General features: G+C 40.4%; 1 protein-coding gene across 1 annotated transcript in view; it reads right to left on the bottom strand.

The window, feature by feature from the left end:
• Positions 1-4,833: 4,833 nt before the first annotated feature.
• The window catches only part of GABRP (gamma-aminobutyric acid type A receptor subunit pi), a 30,158-nt gene continuing 14,140 nt past the window's right edge, over positions 4,834-20,851 (bottom strand). The window contains exons 7-10 of the mRNA XM_016954186.2: positions 12,999-13,136; positions 10,101-10,253; positions 9,096-9,283; positions 4,834-6,895 (exon numbers count right to left, since the gene is read on the bottom strand). Coding sequence (XP_016809675.1) covers positions 6,593-6,895; positions 9,096-9,283; positions 10,101-10,253; positions 12,999-13,136 — 782 coding nt within the window. The 3' untranslated portion in view covers positions 4,834-6,592. The remainder of the gene's footprint in view (positions 6,896-9,095; positions 9,284-10,100; positions 10,254-12,998; positions 13,137-20,851) is intronic.

Below are 20,851 nucleotides of genomic sequence, written 5' to 3'. Positions count from 1 at the left end.
CGATCCTTCAAGATATATTTTTGTGAATTGGTTCAATAATTTGTTATTGAAAAGCAAAATCCATCAGAGACATGTTTGCCTACTTCCTTTAAAAAGAAATCTTTTCATAGAGACCAACTGTCTATTCATCATTCATGCCTCTTCTTTGTATGTTTTAAGGACATAGCCACAATTCTTGTTCGTTAAATGTGTCCATGAATGTATTCAACCTGAAATCCCAGCTTCAAAACTTCTAAAATTTGGAAATTACACAAGTGTCTTAGTCCAAAAAGAAACTGCAGGCCTCTGCCTTGGGTGCAGACACAGAGTAAGTTGGCAGGCCAGACTCAAAGAGGCCCTGAGGAGGAGAAGGAAGTCTGACTCTCATTCTTGGGTTCCCACACTAAATTAAACTGGATTAGTCTTTTGAGATAAGTCTGAAATGGAATGCAACTAGATTCTTTGTGGAAAAAATTTGGAGTTGCCTTTTTATGTCACAACTCTGATGATCGCATATTTCTCAGCTGAGTGCTCCCTCCTTTCATTACTCTGAGAGTTCTTAGTGAAGCTTTTGACTCAGACCCCTGACCTTGAGGGCTACCTGTGAGGCATCATTCAAGCCAGCTGCCCCCTCCTACCCATTACAGAAAGCAGGTTCTTTGATGGCAGGTAGTCTAACTTTTTGCATTCCTGTGAATGTTTTTAATTGATTTACATAAACTCAAATTAACTTTAACTAAGGTTAAGGTTTAGTGTCTCAAAAACTGGGAGTTGCAACAAAGAACTGCTGTATCCCTGTATGCCTGCATCATTCTTCAACCACAAATTTATCATTGGATGCTTTTTTGTCATGGCCACATCAGAAATAGATGTTGCATTAGTTTATTCTTGCTTTGCTATAAAGAACTACCTGAGACTGGGTAATTTATAAAGAAAAGAGGTTTAACTGGCTCATGGTTCCACAGGCTATACAGGAAGCATGGCTGGGGAGGCCTCAGGAAACTTTCAGTCATGGCAGAAGGTGAAGGGGAAGCAGGCTCGTCTTACATGGCTGGAGCAGAAGGAAGAGAGAAAAGGGGGAGGTGCTACACACTTTTAAACAACCAGATCTCGTGAGAACTCATCATCACGAGAATTGCAAGGGGGAAGTCCTCCCCCATGATCCAATCACCTCCCACCAGTCCCGTCTTCCAACATTGGAGATTACAATTTGATGTGAGATTTGGGTGGAGACACAAATCCAAACCATGTCAGATGTCCTGTTCCTTCTTGGCACTAACATAGGAGATTCAATGAAACAGAAGGAAAAATTTGCTTTCTGTCTGCTCTACATATTATTCATATTCAATAGTCATATCCTGTTGGACGTTTCCATGTGGTGGACACACTGTATTATTTCACCCTCCTGAAAATATAGTTTTCATGAAGTTGTTGTCTTTTCCACCAAGGCACGTGGTATCTGTCTTCCCATCTGGCTTCACATGTGGAGAGCTTGGAAAAATACAGGTCTTGAGTCCATAAGTCTGGTTGAGACTCTGGGGTCAGTTGTCTATAGAGCTCCACCAGTGATTCTTATGATCAGCTGGATTCAGGAACCACTGCTTCAAAGCCTGTGTGTCCAGAGTCCCCATGACCACTGGCTAGGTTTGATGATTCACCAGGAGGATTCACAGGACTCCGCATATAGTTGTACTCATGGCTATAATGTATTACAGCAAAAAGATACACAAAATTGCCCAACTCTACAACTCTTTAACTCTTGGGTCTCGTCTTCACTGAGAGAGGAATAGCTAGCTGGCTTGTAAATGCAGATGTCCTCAAAGATCACAGGGACATTGGACCATCAGGTAGTTATTTACTCACTTTTCATGTTCTATTCTCTTTCCTAGTTTTCAAATGGGATTGCATTTTATCTAATGTCTGGGAAGGCACAGTTATAAGAAATGATATTGAGTGGTTAAGTTTCATATCATAGCCAAGTCACTGAAAGCTATGAAATCACATGATTCCCCTTCAGATCCCCCAAAAGAAATCATAATTTTGAAGTTCAACCTTGTGGGCCACCAGGAATATTCTTAGGCATTTGTTTTATGTTAGCAATAAGTTGACACTTTAATTTTCTGCAGCCAGAGGCATCTCCCTGCATCTACAACCTTCCAAGATTACCTGGTAAAATAGAGCTGTCTGCTTTCAGGCAGCTGTATGGCAAAATCAAAGGGAGAGAGGATTCTTTATTCTCATGGGAAATTTCCAGATGGAGAATCTGAGCATTTCATTATTCAACCTGCACATTTTCTTCCTTCTAAACAATTAGGCTTTCTCTGAAGTGCTTTTATGCCTATTTACTTTTATTCAGTTCACTTATTCAGGTGAATAGTGGAACAGCATGTCCCTTGCACAAAATTTCTCTTGAACCTAATAATGACAGTCGTTCACTCAGCTTACTTTCCAAGGTACAAAAGCTCCTTCTTGTTGGACTTGTTTTCTATTATTTAAATCACTTCTGTCATTCTTCTCTCTTTCCCCATTTCTGTACATCCCTAGAAGTATGGGCCAAAATTGAACTCAGTGTTTTCCACCCAAATATACTGCAGTCTGATATATATTTAAAGTCTTTACAAAACTGTTGAAAATTATATGTAATTTAATATATATTTAATTTTAAAAATAGATTAAACATATTTTCAATTTTTCTTTTAAAAAATATCACACATAACTTACATTGATCATGTATTAGGGTGTAATTCCTTGTCTGTTAAAAGACAATTTTAAAAATGTATACATTTTAAAAAGCAAGGAACTTTGGCAGTAAACTGATAAAAATTCACTATGGGCCAGCAGCTGAGAAGAACTGCTCTCTATGTATAAGAGTAAGGCATAACATTGAAGAAATACCTTATCTCTTTTTTTTTTTTTGAGATGGAGTTTCTGTCACCAGGCTGGAGTGCAGTGGTGCCATCTCGGCTCACTGCAACCTCTGCCTCCTGGGTTCAAGCGATTCTCCTGCCTCAGCCTCATGTGTAGCTGGGACTACAGGCATGTGCCACCACACCTGGCTAATTTTTTGTATTTTTGGTAGAGATGGGGTTTCACCATGTTAGCCAGAATGGTCTCGATCTCCTGACCTCATGACCCACCCACCTTGGCCTCTCAAAGTGCTGGGATTACAGGCGTGAGCCACTGCACCTGGCCGAAAGACCATATCTTGATCTCAAACTCCCACTAACTGCAGATCTTTATGCTTGTCACTATACTTGCCTTGTGTATTAGTTCGTTTTCACACTTCTATAAAGATATTACCTGAGAATGGGTAATTTATAAACAAAAGAGGCTTAATTGACTCACAGTTCTGCATGGCTGGGGAGGCCTCAGAAAACTTACAATCATGGTGGAAGGCAAAGGGGAAGCAAGGCATGTCTTACATGGCAGCAGGAGAGAGAGAGAGCAAGGAAGTGCTATACTTTAAAACCATCACCTCTTGTGAAAACTCCCTCACTATCATGAGAACAGCATAGGGGAAACCACCCCCATGATCAAATCACTTCCCACCAAGTCCCTCCCACGACATGTGGGGATTACAATTCGATATGAAATTTGGGTGGGAACACAGAGCCAAACCATATCACCTGGCACTGAAAGCCATACTGTACTTTTCTTCGACAGGGACTCCCCTGCATTGCCTGCTCATTTCCAGCTTGAGGTTTACTGTAATCTCCAGCCCTTTTCTGCTATGCTCATTTCTCCTTTTTTCTTTTCTTCTTCTTCTTTTTTTTTTTTTTTTTTTTGAGATGGAGTCTCACTCTGTTGCCCAGGCTGGAGTGCAGTGGTGTGATCTTGGCTCACTGCAACCTCTGCCTCTTGGGTTCAAGTGATTCTCCTGCCTCAGCCTCCTGAGTAGCTGTGATTACAGGCACCCACCACCACACCCGGCTAATTTTTTTCTATTTTTAGTAGAGACAGGGTTTCGCCATGTTGCCCAGGCTGGTCTCGAACTCCTGACCTCAAGTGATCCACCCACCTCAGCCTCCCAAAATACTGGGATTACAAGTATGAGCCACTGCGCCCCACCCTCATTTCTCCCTTTCATTTGAAATGAACCATCTGCCATTTAGTTGCTATTGAGTGTCTTCCTATATTTTTATGATTTCTTATATTGAGACTATTGCTAGTCTCAGTAGCAAGTTAACTAATAATTATATTTCTATGATTTAGAATATTCCCAACCCCAGCTAGTTTCATGTCCTTTGGAAATTTGGTGAGGTTGTTCTTGATATTTTCAACCAAGAAGTAAATATTTTGAACAACGTGATCACTGGGACTGCTCTGGGTAGGGGATAAAATGGACAGGTTTCGAATATTAGAAGTTTTTACTGAGAACTCTGATGTAGTAGCTACACTTTAGTGCAGAGTGATACAAAATCCAAGAGTCAATGTTCCCCCCGCAAAGTGTATTCTCAAACTATAAAAATATCATTCAACAACAAAAAAGAGAATTCCAAGTGATAAAGAATGCTTAGAAGAAAATCTGTGACATTTTTTGAGAATTGGCTCTTTTGCTATCACCAGGCTCAACTGTTTAACTGCAAGGCAGGTGTTGTGGTGCAGTGATGTCAAAGAAAACATTGGCTGTGTCACCAGCATTTACTATTTGCCTGGCAGAAGATATTAATGGTAGGGTTTGTATGTGTGTCTTGAGCATATATGTGTACCGTCTGGGGTTGGGGGAACATGAGGATAGAAGGATGTGAGCCCATTGAGTTTGCACTGTGATACATACCTTCTCCAGATTGGATCTTATAACAATCATTGTATAGATGACCACTTGATTTGGTGGGTAGCTAATATGGTATATTTATTTCACAGTTTCACATCTTTATCATTGTTTTTATATAAAAACAATGCTTAAGTGGGGTTTCAGAACAGATATTTCCTTTTAAACTTTTTTTAAAAAATCACAAATATGATTGGCTCATACAACCACATTTCACCTCTTTTCACCAGCACTCCCACCCATTCCCATTAGAAACATTTTGTTAAAAAAATCAGGTGATCAAACTCATAGAAACTGAATTGTGAGAAGTATAATGGGAAAAGGAATGAGAACCTGTGGCTCTAGGGAGTTACAGAAGGGAAATCATCTTTTAGAGCCATGGTTTATTTCTGACAGGAAAGGTAAGGCCGTGCATTTATTAGAACAGGAAGCTAAGAAATTAAAGATGGCAAGATTGTCTAAAATAACTGAGGCTGAACTGGAAGCCTTTACCCTGGCACACTCAAAAATCACTTTTGGTACTGTTGGCTGAGACTGGCCGAGGAATGTGCATCTCTGGCTGGATTTGGAGAGGGCAGCTCACCCGCAAGCTGAACATAGGTTCTGTAACGTATCTCAATGTTACTCAGAAAGTTCAGTACTCAGGGCCAGCACGCTCCTGCTCATGCGGGATAAGCACTCAGAGCAGACCAGCTGGAAGGATCAGGGATCTGAGCAAAGCCAAGTTTACTTAAGCTAAGCCACTTGTTCCTGGGTCAAGCAGTTTGTTTTCTAATAAGCATCATTCCTGATCATTAGAGCAAAGGGATGAATGCTCCTCTTGGAATGATATAGGGGATCTGCCACTGGGAGAGTGTTGCTCAGTGTTAGAGTAGCAGCAATGACAGAATGACAGCGACTCTCTGAGTCAACCCAGTACTTTTAGTACCCCATCACTATGTGAATAAAGGCAGCTAGAAAATGGACTCAATTCTGCAAGCCTTCATGGCAACAGCCCATATTAAGACTTCTAGAACAAGTTAAAAAAACTCTTCCATTTCCATCCATGCATGGGAAAAGGGCTTTAGTATAGTTTAGGATGGATGTGTGTATAATAATAAAATGATAAGATATGTATAGTGGGGGAATAAAGCCTCAGAGTCCTTCCAGTGTGGGGAATCCATTGTATCTTAGAACCAAGGGATTTGTTTAGATTGTTGATCTACTAATTTTTTCTTCACTTATATTTGAATTTTCAATGATAGGACTTATTGGAAATTGGGGATAATTCTGTTGTGGTATTAAATAATATTCATTATTTAAAAACTCATCTTGGTATTGAGTTAGTGCATTGACTTCCAATGAATTGACATAAGCCCACATTTCATTTTAACCAGAAACAAAAACTAGAAAATGTTACTCCCTAAATAGGCAACAATGTATTTTATAAGCACTGCAGAGATTTAGTAAAAAACATGTATGGTTACTTTAGAAACAACTTCTGACACTTGAGGGTTACCCAATGGTCTCCTTCCCATTCTTTATATGAGGTAAATGCAAACCAGGGAGCCACCGAGTAAACAGCCCTGAGTACATTTGTAATCTTGGGCCCCATGGGAATGTCCTTGATTAAGATGTAAGAGGAATGGACTGATGTTTCTATTACAAGATCCTGTAATGCTAGGACTTCTACACAGCTTAGAACAATGGTTGGAGCTTCATTCTTTGAGCAGAAAGACTCAAATATTATTTCAGTCACTTGTAGCACCATTGGATGTGGGTGCACACTTGGCCTAAAATACCATTTACATCATTATCTTGTCCTGTTGAAGACCTATGGCATGCAAGAAATTTAACATTGACTCAAAAATACATGTAGTATGCCCAGTAAAATACATTGGCTAGCATAAAAATCAAAGGAAACAGTAGTTTGGAATAGTGATCAACATTACTGGGGTTTTGAATTGTGAAATAATCAACAATCCTGCCCATCTTTTCTCGGAAGACAAACTTGAACTTGTCGCTGGTTTTCATTGTCAAGTCACTGTAGTCAACGTTGTCACTGGAAATTTCAATGCTGGCAAAGCTGATCTTCCGCTTAAAGCTGGAGATGGAGCTGTTGATGATATTAGTAATACTGACTTCTTCTACTTCCTTTGTTGTCCCCTAGTTCATAGACAATGCAGTTAGCTTAAAAGACTTGACTCAGCAAAATAAATAAGTAGGTAATGAGCTAATAAAAAGTTTAGAGGCCTAAGTGTTGAATAATTAGGCTTAATAGAGAGTGGCATTGAGTGCTTCAGAAATTGGCCAATAAGCCAGGCTTGGGCTCCTGTTGCCCTGTTTGGAGACACCTATTTGTAGGTCACCAGCATATATAACAGGAGGAGTAACCATGGCCCACTGTGGATATCCTGAGCAGTGTGCCAGATGCGAAATGCTCAGGCTTTGAAGTTAGTGGACCTGGGTTCAAATTCCATTCGGCCTCTCACTATTGTGAAACTTTAGTCACCTCAATCCCTCCAAGACTTTATTTCCTCGCCTGCCAAATGGTGATTGGTATTGCCATCTTGAGACTGATGGGAAGATTAAATGGTAAAAAATGGAAAGCATCTGGTAGGTGTTTGATGACTTCAATTCTGTTCCAGGGAGAAAGGAGTAACTGATTACGAGAGATAATAGAAATCAGCTGTGTCTTAAAGGCTTTGCCACCAAAGCAGAAATAGTGATGCCCCCTGCCATTGCAAGGAGTTGCCATTCTCCAACATGGCTGGGGTCAACTCCCAGGAATGTGGGAGTGTAGTGAAGTCAGAGAGAGTGTGGTTTGGTTCCTTGACCAGGCCACTTGCTAGGTGTGGGGTCTTATGGGAGTTACCATATCACTGTATAGGACAATGAAATGAGTACCATTATTATCCCAATTTTACCCTTGAGAAATGTGCCACATCAATTAGTGGCACATTTCTCAAGAGTAAAATTGGGATAATAATGGTACCCATTTCATTGTGTTGTTGGATGAACTAAAGGAGATGTTGACGGATGTTTAGGACACAGTGAGTACTCCATAGTGCAGTGATTATCATATACACAGCAAAATAAGAGCTTTCTGGTGTCTTTAGAGGAGGCTGTCAGTATTTCACCAATGTCCATTTTTCCAATCTAGTAAATCCAGATTCTTGGGCGGGGGGGTGAGGAGGTAACTCAACTTCCTTCCTCCCTCATAAGGAAGCCTAAGGGAGCAAAATAAATAAAAGCCATGTTCCTCTTTGGCTGGCACACGTGGTCATTTGCCTTTGGTGCTTGGATGACATGACTATGAAATATTACTCACTGTAGCCAAACCCAAGGGAAAAAACAACTGGATCTTTGGGTCATTTTGATTCCTCATTCTTCACTATTAGATCCTCTGTGGTCCTAGCACTTTGCTCAAGGTGGGCACCTCTTCTGAACTGGATCCCTATCATTTTCTTGCTTCTTAGCATGAACTTTAGAATGCCACTATCTATCAAATTTGGCTTCCAAATAACACTAGGGGTCCATGAACCTGTAAAGGGTGATAGTTAAGAGCATGGTCTAATGCTCTCTGCAAGTGGGAATAGCGGATAAGTGTCAGGCTTTGGAACCAAGTAGGTTTAGGTTGGAATCCCAGCTCTACCTCTTAGTATGTATATCCCCTGCGGTAAGTCTCTTTCCCTTCTTGTTATCAGATTTCATAAATTTAAAAAAGGAGACAACCTTATTGGGTTGTTATGAGCATTTAAAATAATATAATATTTGCAAAAGGCTTGTTACTGTGTCTGGCACATGTAAATGCTTGATAAATAATGACGATTATTATTATTTAGAGAGCTGGACTATAGTGTTCCATTGCTAAACCAGATAATGACAGTTTTTCTCAATTAGCAGAAAAATATGCTCACCAAGAAATTTGTCACAATCTAATATTTCCATACATTTTTCAGTAAAGCATTACTTGTATAATTTAAGGACAAAATAATGCAACAAAAGAATTAAATAGTAAATATATATTAATCTGAAACTTGCAAGCAGCTGATCATGTTTTTTTCATATTGGATTCTTCATGGATGCTTGCTCCTGTGGTTGTGATTTTATGCTGCATACAGATAACATATTTTCTGCTGGAAAATTAAACATATTAATATCTCATTGTATTTGGTGAAAAGAATGGTCTTTTTCAAGGGGCACCATGACTTCCAGCTGCTCCCACCTGAACAAGGATAAGACTCACTGGAGCACAGGGAATCACTGGGGGTGGGGTGGGGATAGAAGCCAGGTCCAGCCCATGTCTACAGATCAGCACACGGCACCAGTGATGGATCATACACAGGGCCCTCAAGACTCTTACCCTATCTTTGGCTGCCATCTGCTGTAAGGAACTGTAGTGAGCAACTGCGTATTCCAGCAAGGCCCCAAACACAAAGCTAAAGCAGATCCCCAGGTACACATCGATGGCCTTGATGAAGCAGTTGGTGTTGGGAAGAGAAGTGCGGGACCCGATCATCAGTGTGGTCATTGATAACACGGTCGTCACTCCTAGGAAAACAGGCAGGGGATGTTCCTATAAAGTGACTGGTTAGTCCTCCACCATAGCCTGGCAGAGTGTCCCCATTTGAGAATTGGCAGGGTGAGGGCAAGACCCAGAAATGGAATGCATCTCATTTTGAAAAGTCTGCGACCTTCTAGAATAGGGTTGATTTGTCCATTTTGTACAGATATGAGGGATGTGTTTTTTTAAATGTTTCACGTTCTGTCTTCTCCTGGGAGGGGGTGATAAATATGCAAAAGAACTGACAATAGACCATCTAAGCACAATGATCCCTTACTTGTCACTGTAAAACTTAAGTTTAAAAATGCACCACTCCTGGCAGGGCATAGTGGCTCACACCTGTAATCCCAGCACTTTGGGAGGCCAAGGTGGGCAGATCACTTGAGGTCAGGAGTTCAGGACCAGCCTGGGCAACGTGGTGAAACCCCATCTCTACTAAAAACACAAAAATAAGTTGGGCATCATGGCACATGCCTGTAGTCCCAGCTACCTGGGATGATAAGGCAGGAGAGTCACTTGAACCTGGAAGGCAGAGGTTGCAGTGAGCCGAGATCACGCCAGTCCACTCCAACCTGGGCGACAAGAGTGAAATTCTGTCTCCAAAAAAAAAAAAAACAAACAAAAAACCCAAACTCCTAAAGTAGTCTCTTTCTGTCTCTCTCTTTCTTTCTCTGTAAAAGAATCTCCCAAGAAAACAACTCTTGGAACTGCCTTAGGAATATCAATGAAGACAATGGTAAAAGGAAAAAAAAGTAAGTAACCTGATAAGCCAGTTCTTAGAAATCTCCTGTTGGAGCTGCTTACCAATGCAGGTTCTTGCGGGGACTGAATCGAGAGAGATCCAAAATGAAACCCAGGACAACACCACCAGGAAAGTGGAAGGAACGTAGGTTTCCAAAATGAAATACAGAACATTCCTCCGAAGCTCAAACTGTAAGACCAATCTAGTGTAATTTCCTGAAAGGGTAAACAACAGATAGGAAATTGTGTCTGTTCGTGTAGCAAGTGGTTTCTCTATGGGATGCTTAACTATATGTACATTAAGCCCTCTGTCACTGATCTAAATCTGGTTATGTATGAACTGTCATTATGATTTCCACAGGAGACGCTGCTGTTGCATTGAATGGGATTTATAGGGGCGCTGTCCTGCCTTATGTCCAACCTGGGCTTTTCTGAATCACAGTATTCCTACAGCAGTGCCATCAATACTGGTTTTCTTGACGTCTGCCTCACTAGACAGTGAGTTCCTTGGGGGCAAACACTGAATCTTTCAGTTCTGCACTCACAAAGTAGTTGTTCAATAAATACCTATTTAATGAAGATTACCTGTGACCACCTGTTTCTCAAGGAATACTATGGAATAGACCTAATGGACCTATTAAATATAAGTGAATTTTTGATGATTTCAGAGGCACCCCAGATTTTATACTACTTCAGGGCCATCCTTAGGAAACTAGCAGTGTATTCTAGATGTGGGAAAGGCATGTGTTAGAGAGCTATCAGTAACAGAATTCTCTGTGGTAAATAGGCTACTGTAGCACAAAACATATATGTCCATGGGTTAGAGTCCCAAGCTCTGCTCCTGCTGTGCTTCTATTATGGGGAGGTGAGCAGTAGTGGCCAGCACTGGTGTGGATGGATGAATGAAGAGGTTATCCCCGGGGAACAGGAAAAGTCTGGCTTAGACTGTTGTTGGGGAAAAACAGGATGGTGAATGGGAGCTGCTCCAACCCTCTCTCACCCCCAAATTAAAGCCTGAAATGAGAAATTATACCATTAAATAAACAACAGACATATGCCTGGATAAATATAGTATAGAATAAAAATATGTACTTTTCGAGCTTGGTGAGACCCTAGAGATTACTTATTATTTTACTTTATTGATGGGTAAATTGAGACACAGGAAGTTTTAGTGATTTGAAAAGGACCTGGAGTTGATGTTAGAAGAAAGAATAAAAACCAGGTCTTTTGCCCATTGGTCCAGGGATGTTTTATCAGTCTACACTGCCTGCTTTATTTTCTTGATTTTGAAAGCCAATGTTTTAAAAACAAACAAGCAAACCTTAGAATCAACATTTGACTAAATAACGACCCTCTTTTTTACCTAAAGAGGGTGGTTATGTGCTACATGAGATTACATAATTTTGAAAACTGAAGCCATTTTTTATATGAACCCAACTTGAGAATCCAGATTTGGTAAACTATGACTGCATGGCCCTAATTTACAAAGTTGTCTTTAAAAATAAAGTGTATTTATTTGCCCATTGTAAAAATAATTCATGATAATTACTTAAAATTTGGAAAATAAGGCCAGGCTTGGTGGCTCATGTCTGTAATCCCAGCATTTTGGGAGGCCAAGGCAGGTGGTTTGCTGGAGCTCAGGAGTTCGAGACCAGCTGGGAAACATGATGTAACCTCATCTCTACAATAATACAAAAAATTACCCAGGCATGATGGCACACACCTATAGTCCCAGCTACCAGTGAGACTGAGGTGGGAGGATCACCCAAGCCCAGGAGGTGAAGTTTGCCTTGAGCTGAGACTGCGCCACTGCACTCCAGCCTAGGTGACACTAGAGTGAGACACTGTCTCAAATAAATAAAATAAAATAAAGTAAAATAATAAGTAAATAGATAAAAGAAAAAAGAAAAGAAAAATTTGGAAAATAAGAAAAGTAGAGAGAAAAAATCACCTTTCCTTCTATTCCAGTCTTTTCTCTATACATACCCTTTAATTTCTAATTTTCATGTAGCCATGATCTTGGTGTGACATATGATTTTTAATGTCACCTAGGCTCAACTTAAATACACAGTAGGCCGGGCGCGGTGGCTCATGCCTGTAATCCCAGCACTTTGGGAGGCCAAGGTGGGTGGATCACTTGAGGTCAGGAGTTCGAGACCAGCCTGGCCAACATGGCGAAACCCCTCTCTACCAAAAATACAAAAATTAGCCGGGTGTGCTGGAGGATGCCTGTAATCCCAGCTACTCAGGAGGCTGAGGCACAAGAATCGCTTGAACCTGGGAGGAGAAGGTTGCAGTGAGCTGAGATCGTGCCACTGCACTCCAGCCTGTGTGAAAGACTTTGTCTCAATTAAATAAAATAAAATATGTAGTAATTTTTTAGGGTGCAAATATTGATGAGAATAAGCATTCTTAATATTATCATAAGGAAGTGAGAGGAAAATGCCAGCTGCTTTTATATAACATCACATCTTTCAAAACATGTCTATGTAAAATCGCCAAAGACCAAGAGATGCATTTCTGGTAAATGAAATGAATAAGTAATACTTCCTGCCACGTTTGCAATAATTAGAGTGTTCATGCTCTTGTTGGGCATTGCTGCTGTCTTCTTCATCTTTGAGCTGTATTCTTATTTTTATTCTTCAGTGTCAGAGAACTAGTGTTCCAGTGAGAAATATGAATAAATTTTATGCATGATGGAGGCACGGAATTTGAGCATTCATTAGCAAATATCTGGAGGTACATGGTGCAAGGCTTCAGAGCTGGTCCAGAGGTCTGTTCCTCAGTGGACCATTTTAATACTGGGTGTGGAGGAGGTGGAATTGCTCAGCACAAATCCTACTGTCCCCCTCCACTGCATCCCAAGGAGGTAAAGTGAGAAGACGATATTTCTGACTCAGAGAGCAACCCTACACCTCAGTTCACTTATTTTTATTTCATACAGTTTGTCACATGAGTTACCTGTCTCCTGCTGCGATCTGGTGACTAAGGTGAAATACCGCTCTATGGTGTACTGAGCAAGCCGCAGGTGTTCCAGTCCACGCACAGAGTCATTCCCTCTCAGCCAGGTGAACTCCACATCATTTCCATCATATCCCCCTGGCAAATAAAGTGTAGTCCTGGTCAGTGCAAGGGTGTTCCAGATTGAACTGGTCTGGTCTGGAAAATGCTATAATATGGAGACAGCATGAGTTCTTTCTTCATGGTGATAAGTCCGAGGACAATCCCATGCAGAACTTGGCATGATTTCCCAAGTGCAATTGCAATGTCTGCTCTGAATGAAGTGACCTGCCAGGACGATTTGCCGTCAATGGAGAGCTGGTCTTTTGTTAGGTACTGCATAGATCTGGTGGATGATAAGTCATTAGAAGTGGCCTCCCTCATTATTTAAATTACATTTATTAAGCACATATCTGTGAACACGCAAAGATACTGCCTTTCAAGATTGTATAATAGCTCTGATGATATTTTCAGGGACTTAACTGATCATATTTCTATATTGGCATAAATGCAAAAACAAAAACAAAAAACCTGCTTTATTAAAGCCTGTAAAAATGCACGTTAGATAAGTCTCAAAGCAGTTTAATTAATATACTTGATAATAGTAACAATAGTTACCTTTTGAACATTTATAAGTACTTTATACATTATGTCACTAATGTTCTTGTAAACTTGCAAGGTAGCCATTTCTATATTTCTTCAATTCTAAGATGGACATTTCTTTACATTTTCTGAAATTGAACTGGATCTTGTAGTTGATTTATATCTATATAATATATAAATATTATTATATATATAATATATAATATATAATATAATATATATTATATATAATATATAAATGTATATATGTATTTTAATATACAGTAAAGCTTATATTTTTTCCTGAAATGTTATTATTCAATAAATGCTGTTCCACAGAACTCAGTCACTATAATGATTTTCCCACATTATTCTTGAAAACTCTCAGATTCAGAGGGGTTGCATAACTTTCTCAGGATAACAAGGCAAGCAAGAAACAAAGTTACCTTAGGAAAATTTAATCCCAAAGTCTATGAGTGACAATGATAATAATACCTATCATTTAATAAGCAATTGCATTTCCAAGTGCTTTACAACATTATCATCTCATTTAACCCTCAATGTATCTCTTTGAGAAGATACATGAATGGTTCATAAGCAAACAAAAAGATACTCAACATCACTAGTCATTAGGGAAATGCAAATCAAAACCACAATAAAATGCCTCACACCCATTAGAATGGCTGTAATAAAAAAGATAGACAATAACGAAGGCCAGCACATGCAGAAGCTGGAACATTAGCTAGTGGGAATGTGAAATGGTACAACCACTTTGGGAAACAGTAACAAGGTAGCAATTTCTTTAAAACTTAAATATATATTTACCATTTGACCCAGCATTCCACTCCTAGGTATCTGTCCAAGAGAAATGAAATCCTGTCCACAGAAAGACTCACATGCCAGTGTTCATAGCAGCACTACTCATAATAGCCAAAAGGTGGAAACCAAATGTTCATCAACTGATGAATCAATAAATAAAATTTGATATATATATCTATCTCAGCTATCTCACATGAATATATATATATGCATACAAAGAACTACTACTCAGTAATAAAAAGGAGTAAAGTACTGATGCAAGCCATAACATGTGTGAACCTCAAAAACATGCTAAGTGAAAGAAACCAGATACAAAAGACCACATAGGGCTGGGCATGGTGGCTCATGCCTGCAATCCCAGCACTTTGGGAGGCCGAGGCAGGTGGATCACCTGTGGTCGGGAGTTTGAGACCAGTCTGGCCAACATGGTGAAACCCTGTCTCTACTAAAAATACAAAAATTAGCCAGGTGTGGCAGCGCATGCCAGCTACTTGGGAGGCTGAGATAGGAGAATCACTTGCACCCGGGAGGCGGAGTTTGCAGTGAGCCTAGATTGCGCCATTGCACTCCAGCCTGGACAACCAGAGCAAAACTCTGTCTCAAAACCAACCAACCAACCAATCAACCAACCACATAGTGCATGATTCCATTTATAAGAAATATCCAGAAAAGGCAAATTCATACAGACAGCGAGTAGGTTAGTCATTGCCTGGGAGCTGGTGATGGGAAAGAGGTGTGACTGCAGAGGGGTACAGGAGTCTCTTTGGGGTGATGGAAATATTCTAACAATGACATGTGGTGATGGTTGCACTACTCGGAAATGTACTAAAAATCTTTGAACTGTACAATTAAAATGGGTGAATTTTATCGTATATAAGTTATACCTCAATAAAGCTGTTAAAAAACAACTCTGAGTCAGACACTATTATTCTTCCCGCTTCACTGATAGGAAACTGAGGTCCAGAGACATTAGTTACTCACCCAGAGTCACAGAGCTAGTGATGGCAAAACTCAGTGATTTCGGTACCTGTGATCTTATACATAAAGCTATATTGCCTTTGTTTTCAAAGACAACTGGGAAATGTGATGCCGGTGTTGGAACTAACATTTTGTTAAGTCTCACAGTATGGTATCCACTGTCTAGCAAGGGTTATCTCGCCCTCCCCAGGGAAGAGAAATATAGCCATGAACTCTTAGGGGATTTCCAGGTAAAAACTGTCTGTGGACTTTCCCTTGGAAGCATCCAAACATGTACTAAAGCCAGCTGTCTAAATACGGCTACCATCCCACATTAAAAAAAAATCTATGAAAGTGGGTAGTACAAGTTTCTACCTGGACACTCTGACTTTACAACTAGCAAATGCTCACAATCATTACATTATGGTCTCTCTGTCCCTGGGTGAATAAGGAAAACTGTGGGATGGTATCAGTTCTTTTCTAGAGACGGTACTTAGAAAAAAACCCATAGTGAGGTTTCTGTACCCAAACACTGCTAATAAACATTCAGAGAAAGCTCCCTCTGCTCACTGGGGATGGTATATGTGAAACAGAGGCTGAACAGAGAAAGCTCCCTCCACTCACTGGGGATGGTATATGTGAAACAGAGGCTGAACAGAGAAAGCTCCCTCCACTCACTGGGGATGGTATTTGTGAAACAGAGGCTGAGGTTTCCAGGAGAATCTGTCTCCTGGGATTTGAGATGAGCCCAGCCACGATACATGGAAGGTAATTGCTTTTTCCATGTGGGACTGAAAATGAGTTCTCTTTTTGATAACCTCAAGTTTTATTCCGCCACCAAACAGCTGTATTGCTTCAAGAAGTTTCTGCATGCATTTAATCAATAAGATAATTAATCTATTTGTCTGGGTCTTTAATTAAATGTCTGCTTCTGAAAAATGGCTTCTGCTTCATAATGGCTGTGCTTCTCAGATGTTGCCCACCTGTGACCTTACGTAAGGAGTGCCCACTGCTCTCCAGAGCTTGACTATAGTTTCTCCCTCCACACACAAGCCCTACCTTGATGCCTTAATAAATCATATCTGCAATGTTGTTTGCCTATCACAGGTGCCCCAGTTTGGTGGGCATTTCGGAGTGGTTTACTAAGGAACAATGGAGATTACTTAACAATGCTAGGGAGTTCATTCATCACACATCAACCTAGAGTTAAATCCTCAGGCAAATCCCCAGATTACAGTTTAGATGCCCATTTACTGGCATGACTGTGTGAGCTTTATATCTATCAAGCAATTTTTTTTAAAAGTTGGAAGCACGAGTGATAAATGTCAAGGATGGCTTTGCATATTTGCCATCCTTTCTGCTTTGTTCCTTCTTGTACATAATCCGCATCTTAGCAGATTCTGAGTCCCACTCCTTGTCTCTTGGTCCATTCCAGCTGATGCCCTATGTCTCATTCCAAGTGACACTTTCCCTAGGAAAACTCTGACCCCCCCTATTACTTTTCATTGTTGTAACTCATTCTGTTATAATTATTTAAAGTCCTGCACCCTCTATTAGACTGCAGAGTTCTCGAAGACTGCAGCATTACTTGTATCTGTGTATTGCAAACATCTACCACAGTACCTCACGTAGAATAGTCATTTAATGGTTGAATGGATGAATTGAATGTATTTAAATGAGGATAGACAGATGGAACCCAACCAGCCATCCAGACTGGCTGGAGACTTTAGTGGGACAATATATAAAACTAAAGTATTAGAATGAGAAAAAAGACTTTCCTTAGCAGACACAGGAAAGGACAAACACTGGTCTTGGTCCTAGGTAATGCAAGGGAACTGGCACAGGGATATGTCTGGGACCGGTAATCAGGTTGCAATTCAGTTGAACATTCTGGCAGGATTTTGGGAATCCAACAAAAGCATCACATGGTTACTCAATTTGGGGAACAATGATGATAATAAATGGACACTGGAGAAATTGGGAAGGAGGTATTAAAAGATTTTCATTATCCCCATATTACTGTTTAAAAGCACTTTATGGTATACTCAGGAAAAATAAGCAGCTCAGATCACAAACAAGCCACTGGAACAAACTCCCTATGTGACTCTCCAGCCCAGTGGAAGGGCTATTAGAGTTCAGGGAACTTGGGACCTTGGGGCCATTCCACCTGGGTTCAAGTCCCTGTGTGGCTACTTCACTTTCCCTTGGGGAAATTGCCAAATCCTAATGAACCTCAATTTCTCTATCTGCAAGATGGGAAAAACAATATACATATCTCTCAGGATTGTTTGCAAGGTGTCTAGTATAGTGCCAGACATGGATTAAGTAATTGTTAAATGGATGCTACAGTATTTATTGGGAAAAGAATATTTATTACTACATATTTTTTTTGTTTGAGATGGAGTCTTGTTCTTGTTGCCCAGGCTGGAGTGCAATGGCACAATCTTTGCTCACTGCAACCTCCACCTCCTGGGTTCAAGCGATTCTCCTGCCTCAGCCTCCCAAGTAGCTGGGATTACAGTCACCCACCATCACACCTGGCTAATTTTTGTATTTTTAGTAGAGATGGGGTTTCACCATCTTGGCCAGGCTGGTCTTGAACTCCAGACCTCAAGTAATCTGTCCACCTTGGCCTCCCAAAGTGCTGGGATTATAGGCGTGAGCCACTGTGCCCTGCCCATTTATTACTATTATTATTACTATTATTGTTAACAAAAAAGTTGTTCAGTCAAGGAGATTGGGGCAACAGCAGATTGAGGCCATAAAACACATTTTGTTACCTCCTCCAAGAAGTCTTTCCCCACTAGCCTCTCTACTTCCTTTGCAATGGGGAGTGAGGTTTTTCTTATTATCACAGTGCTTTGCATAGAAAAAATAAATAAAATAGTGTTTTAGACATGAAGTCCTTGCCCATGCCTATGTTCTGAATGGTATTGCTTAGGTTTTCTTCTAGGGTTTTTATGGTTTTAGGTCTAACATTTAAGTCTTTAATCCATCTTGAATTAATTTTCGTATAAGGTGTAAGGAAGGGATCCAGTTTCAGCTTTCTACATATGGCTAGCCAGTTTTCCCAGCACCATTTGTTAAATAGGGAATCCTTTCCCCATTTCTTGTTTTTGTCAGGTTTGTCAAAGATCAGATAGTTGTAGATGTGTGGTATTATTTCTGAGGGCTCTCTTTGATTCCATTGGTCTATATTTCTGTTTTGGTACCAGTACCATGCTGTTTTGGTTACTGTAGCCTTGTAGTATTGTTTGAAGTCAGGTAGCATGATGCCTCCAGCTTTGTTCTTTTGGCTTAGGAGTGACTTGGCAATGTGGGCTCTTTTTTGGTTCCATATGAACTTTAAAGTAGTTTTTTCCAATTCTGTGAAGAAAGTCATTGGTAGCTTGATGGGGATGGCATTGAATCTATAAATTTCCTTGGGTAGTATGGCCATTTTCACGATATTGATTCTTCCTATCCATGAGCATGGACTGTTCTTCCATTTGTTTGTGTCCTGTTTTATTTCATTGAGCAGTGGCAACAAAAGCCAAAATTGACAAATGGGATCTAATTAAACTAAAGAGCTTCTGCACAGCAAAAGAAACTACCATCAGAGCGAACAGGCAACCTACAGAATGGGGGAAAATTTTTGCAAGCTACTCATCTGACAAAGGGCTAATATCCAGAATCTACAAAGAACTTAAACAAATTTAAGAGAAAAAGACAAACAACCCCATCAAAAAGTGGGCAAAGGATATGAACAGACACTTCTCAAAAGAAGACATCTGTGCAGCCAAAAGACACATGAAAAAATGCTCATCATCACTGGCCATCAGAGAAATGCAAATCAAAACCACAATGAGATATCATCTCACAGCAGTTAGAATGGCAATCATTAAAAAGTCAGGAAACTACAGATGCTGGAGAGGATGTGGAGAAATAGGAACACTTTTACACTGTTGGTGGGACTGTAAACTAGTTCAACCATTGTGGAAGACAGTGTGGCGATTCCTCAGGGATCTAGAACTAGAAATACCATTTGACCCAGCCATCCCATTACTGGGTATATACCCAAAGGAATATAAATCATGCTGCTATAAAGACACATGCACACGTATATTTATTGCGGCACTACTCACAATAGCAAAGGCTTGGAACCAAGCCAAATGTCCAACAATGATAGACTGGATTAAGAAAATATGGCACATATACACCATGGAATACTATGCAGCCATAAAAAATGATGAGTTCATGTCCTTTGTAGGGACATGGATGAAGCTGGAAACCATCATTCTCAGCAAACTATCACAAGGACAAAAAAACCAAACACCACATGTTCTCACTCATAGGTGGGAATTGAACAATGAGAACACTTGGACACAGGAAGGGGAACACAGGAAGGGTGGGGGGAGGGGGGAGGGATAGCATTAGGAGATATACCTAATGTAAATGACGAGTTAATGGGTGCAGTACACCAACACGGCACATGTATACATATGTAACAAACCTGCATGTTGTGCACATGTACCCTAGAACTTAAAGTATAATAAAAATATATATATAAAACAAAAAAACGAAAAAAGAAATAAAATAAAGCCTTTGTGATTTTTTAGACTTAAAAATGTAGCCCTGGACATATTTGCTGACAAATGATGAGTACATTGATGAAAAGTCCATGACCTTTTTCATGTCTTCTACTGGGACCTGTGGCTGATATGATCTTGGGAGAGTAAGGGTGGGTGGGTGGCAAAGAACATGGTCATAGAACTCATCTGGAACCACAGACCCTTTGAGAGTTAGCAATCAGATAGATGGCATAAATTAAATATTAAAAGTTTAGGTCTCAGGGGCTAGTCTATATTTGTTGTCACCGAAATGTTTTTTATGAAATGATTGTCCCACAAAACGCTTATGAAAGAAGATTCCATGGTTTAAAACGTTTGGGAAGTGCTACCACTCCTTCTTGGAATTTCACGTGGAAGTAACTTATTAGAGCCCGTTAAAAACTCTGCAGCAGGCCAGGCACGGTGGCTCACGCCTGTAATCCTAGCACTTTGGGAGACTGAGGCAGGCAGATCATGAGGTCAGGAGATCGAGACCATCCTGGCTAACATGGTGAATCCCTGTCTCTACTAAAAATACAAAAAATTAGCCGGGCATGGTGGCGGGCGCCTGTGGTCCCAGCTACTCGGGAGGCTGAGGCAGGAGAATGGCGTGAACCCGGGAGGCAGAGCTTGCAGTGAGCCGAGATCATGCCACCGCAGTCCAGCTTGGGCGACAGAGCGAGACTCCGTCTCAAAACAAAACAAAACAAAACGAAACTCTGCAGCAAAGAAGAATGTTAATACTTAAGGCTTTATGAGTCATCTGGTCTCTATCACAAATACTCAACTCTGCCACTGCAGTACAGAAGTAGCCACAGACGGTATGTAAGTACATGGGCATGACTGTGTGTCAGTAAAACTTCCTTA

Source organism: Pan troglodytes, chromosome 4 (assembly GCF_028858775.2).
Source record: "Pan troglodytes isolate AG18354 chromosome 4, NHGRI_mPanTro3-v2.0_pri, whole genome shotgun sequence".
Classification (NCBI taxonomy): domain Eukaryota; kingdom Metazoa; phylum Chordata; class Mammalia; order Primates; family Hominidae; genus Pan; species Pan troglodytes.
This window is presented reverse-complemented; position numbering and strand designations above follow the sequence as displayed.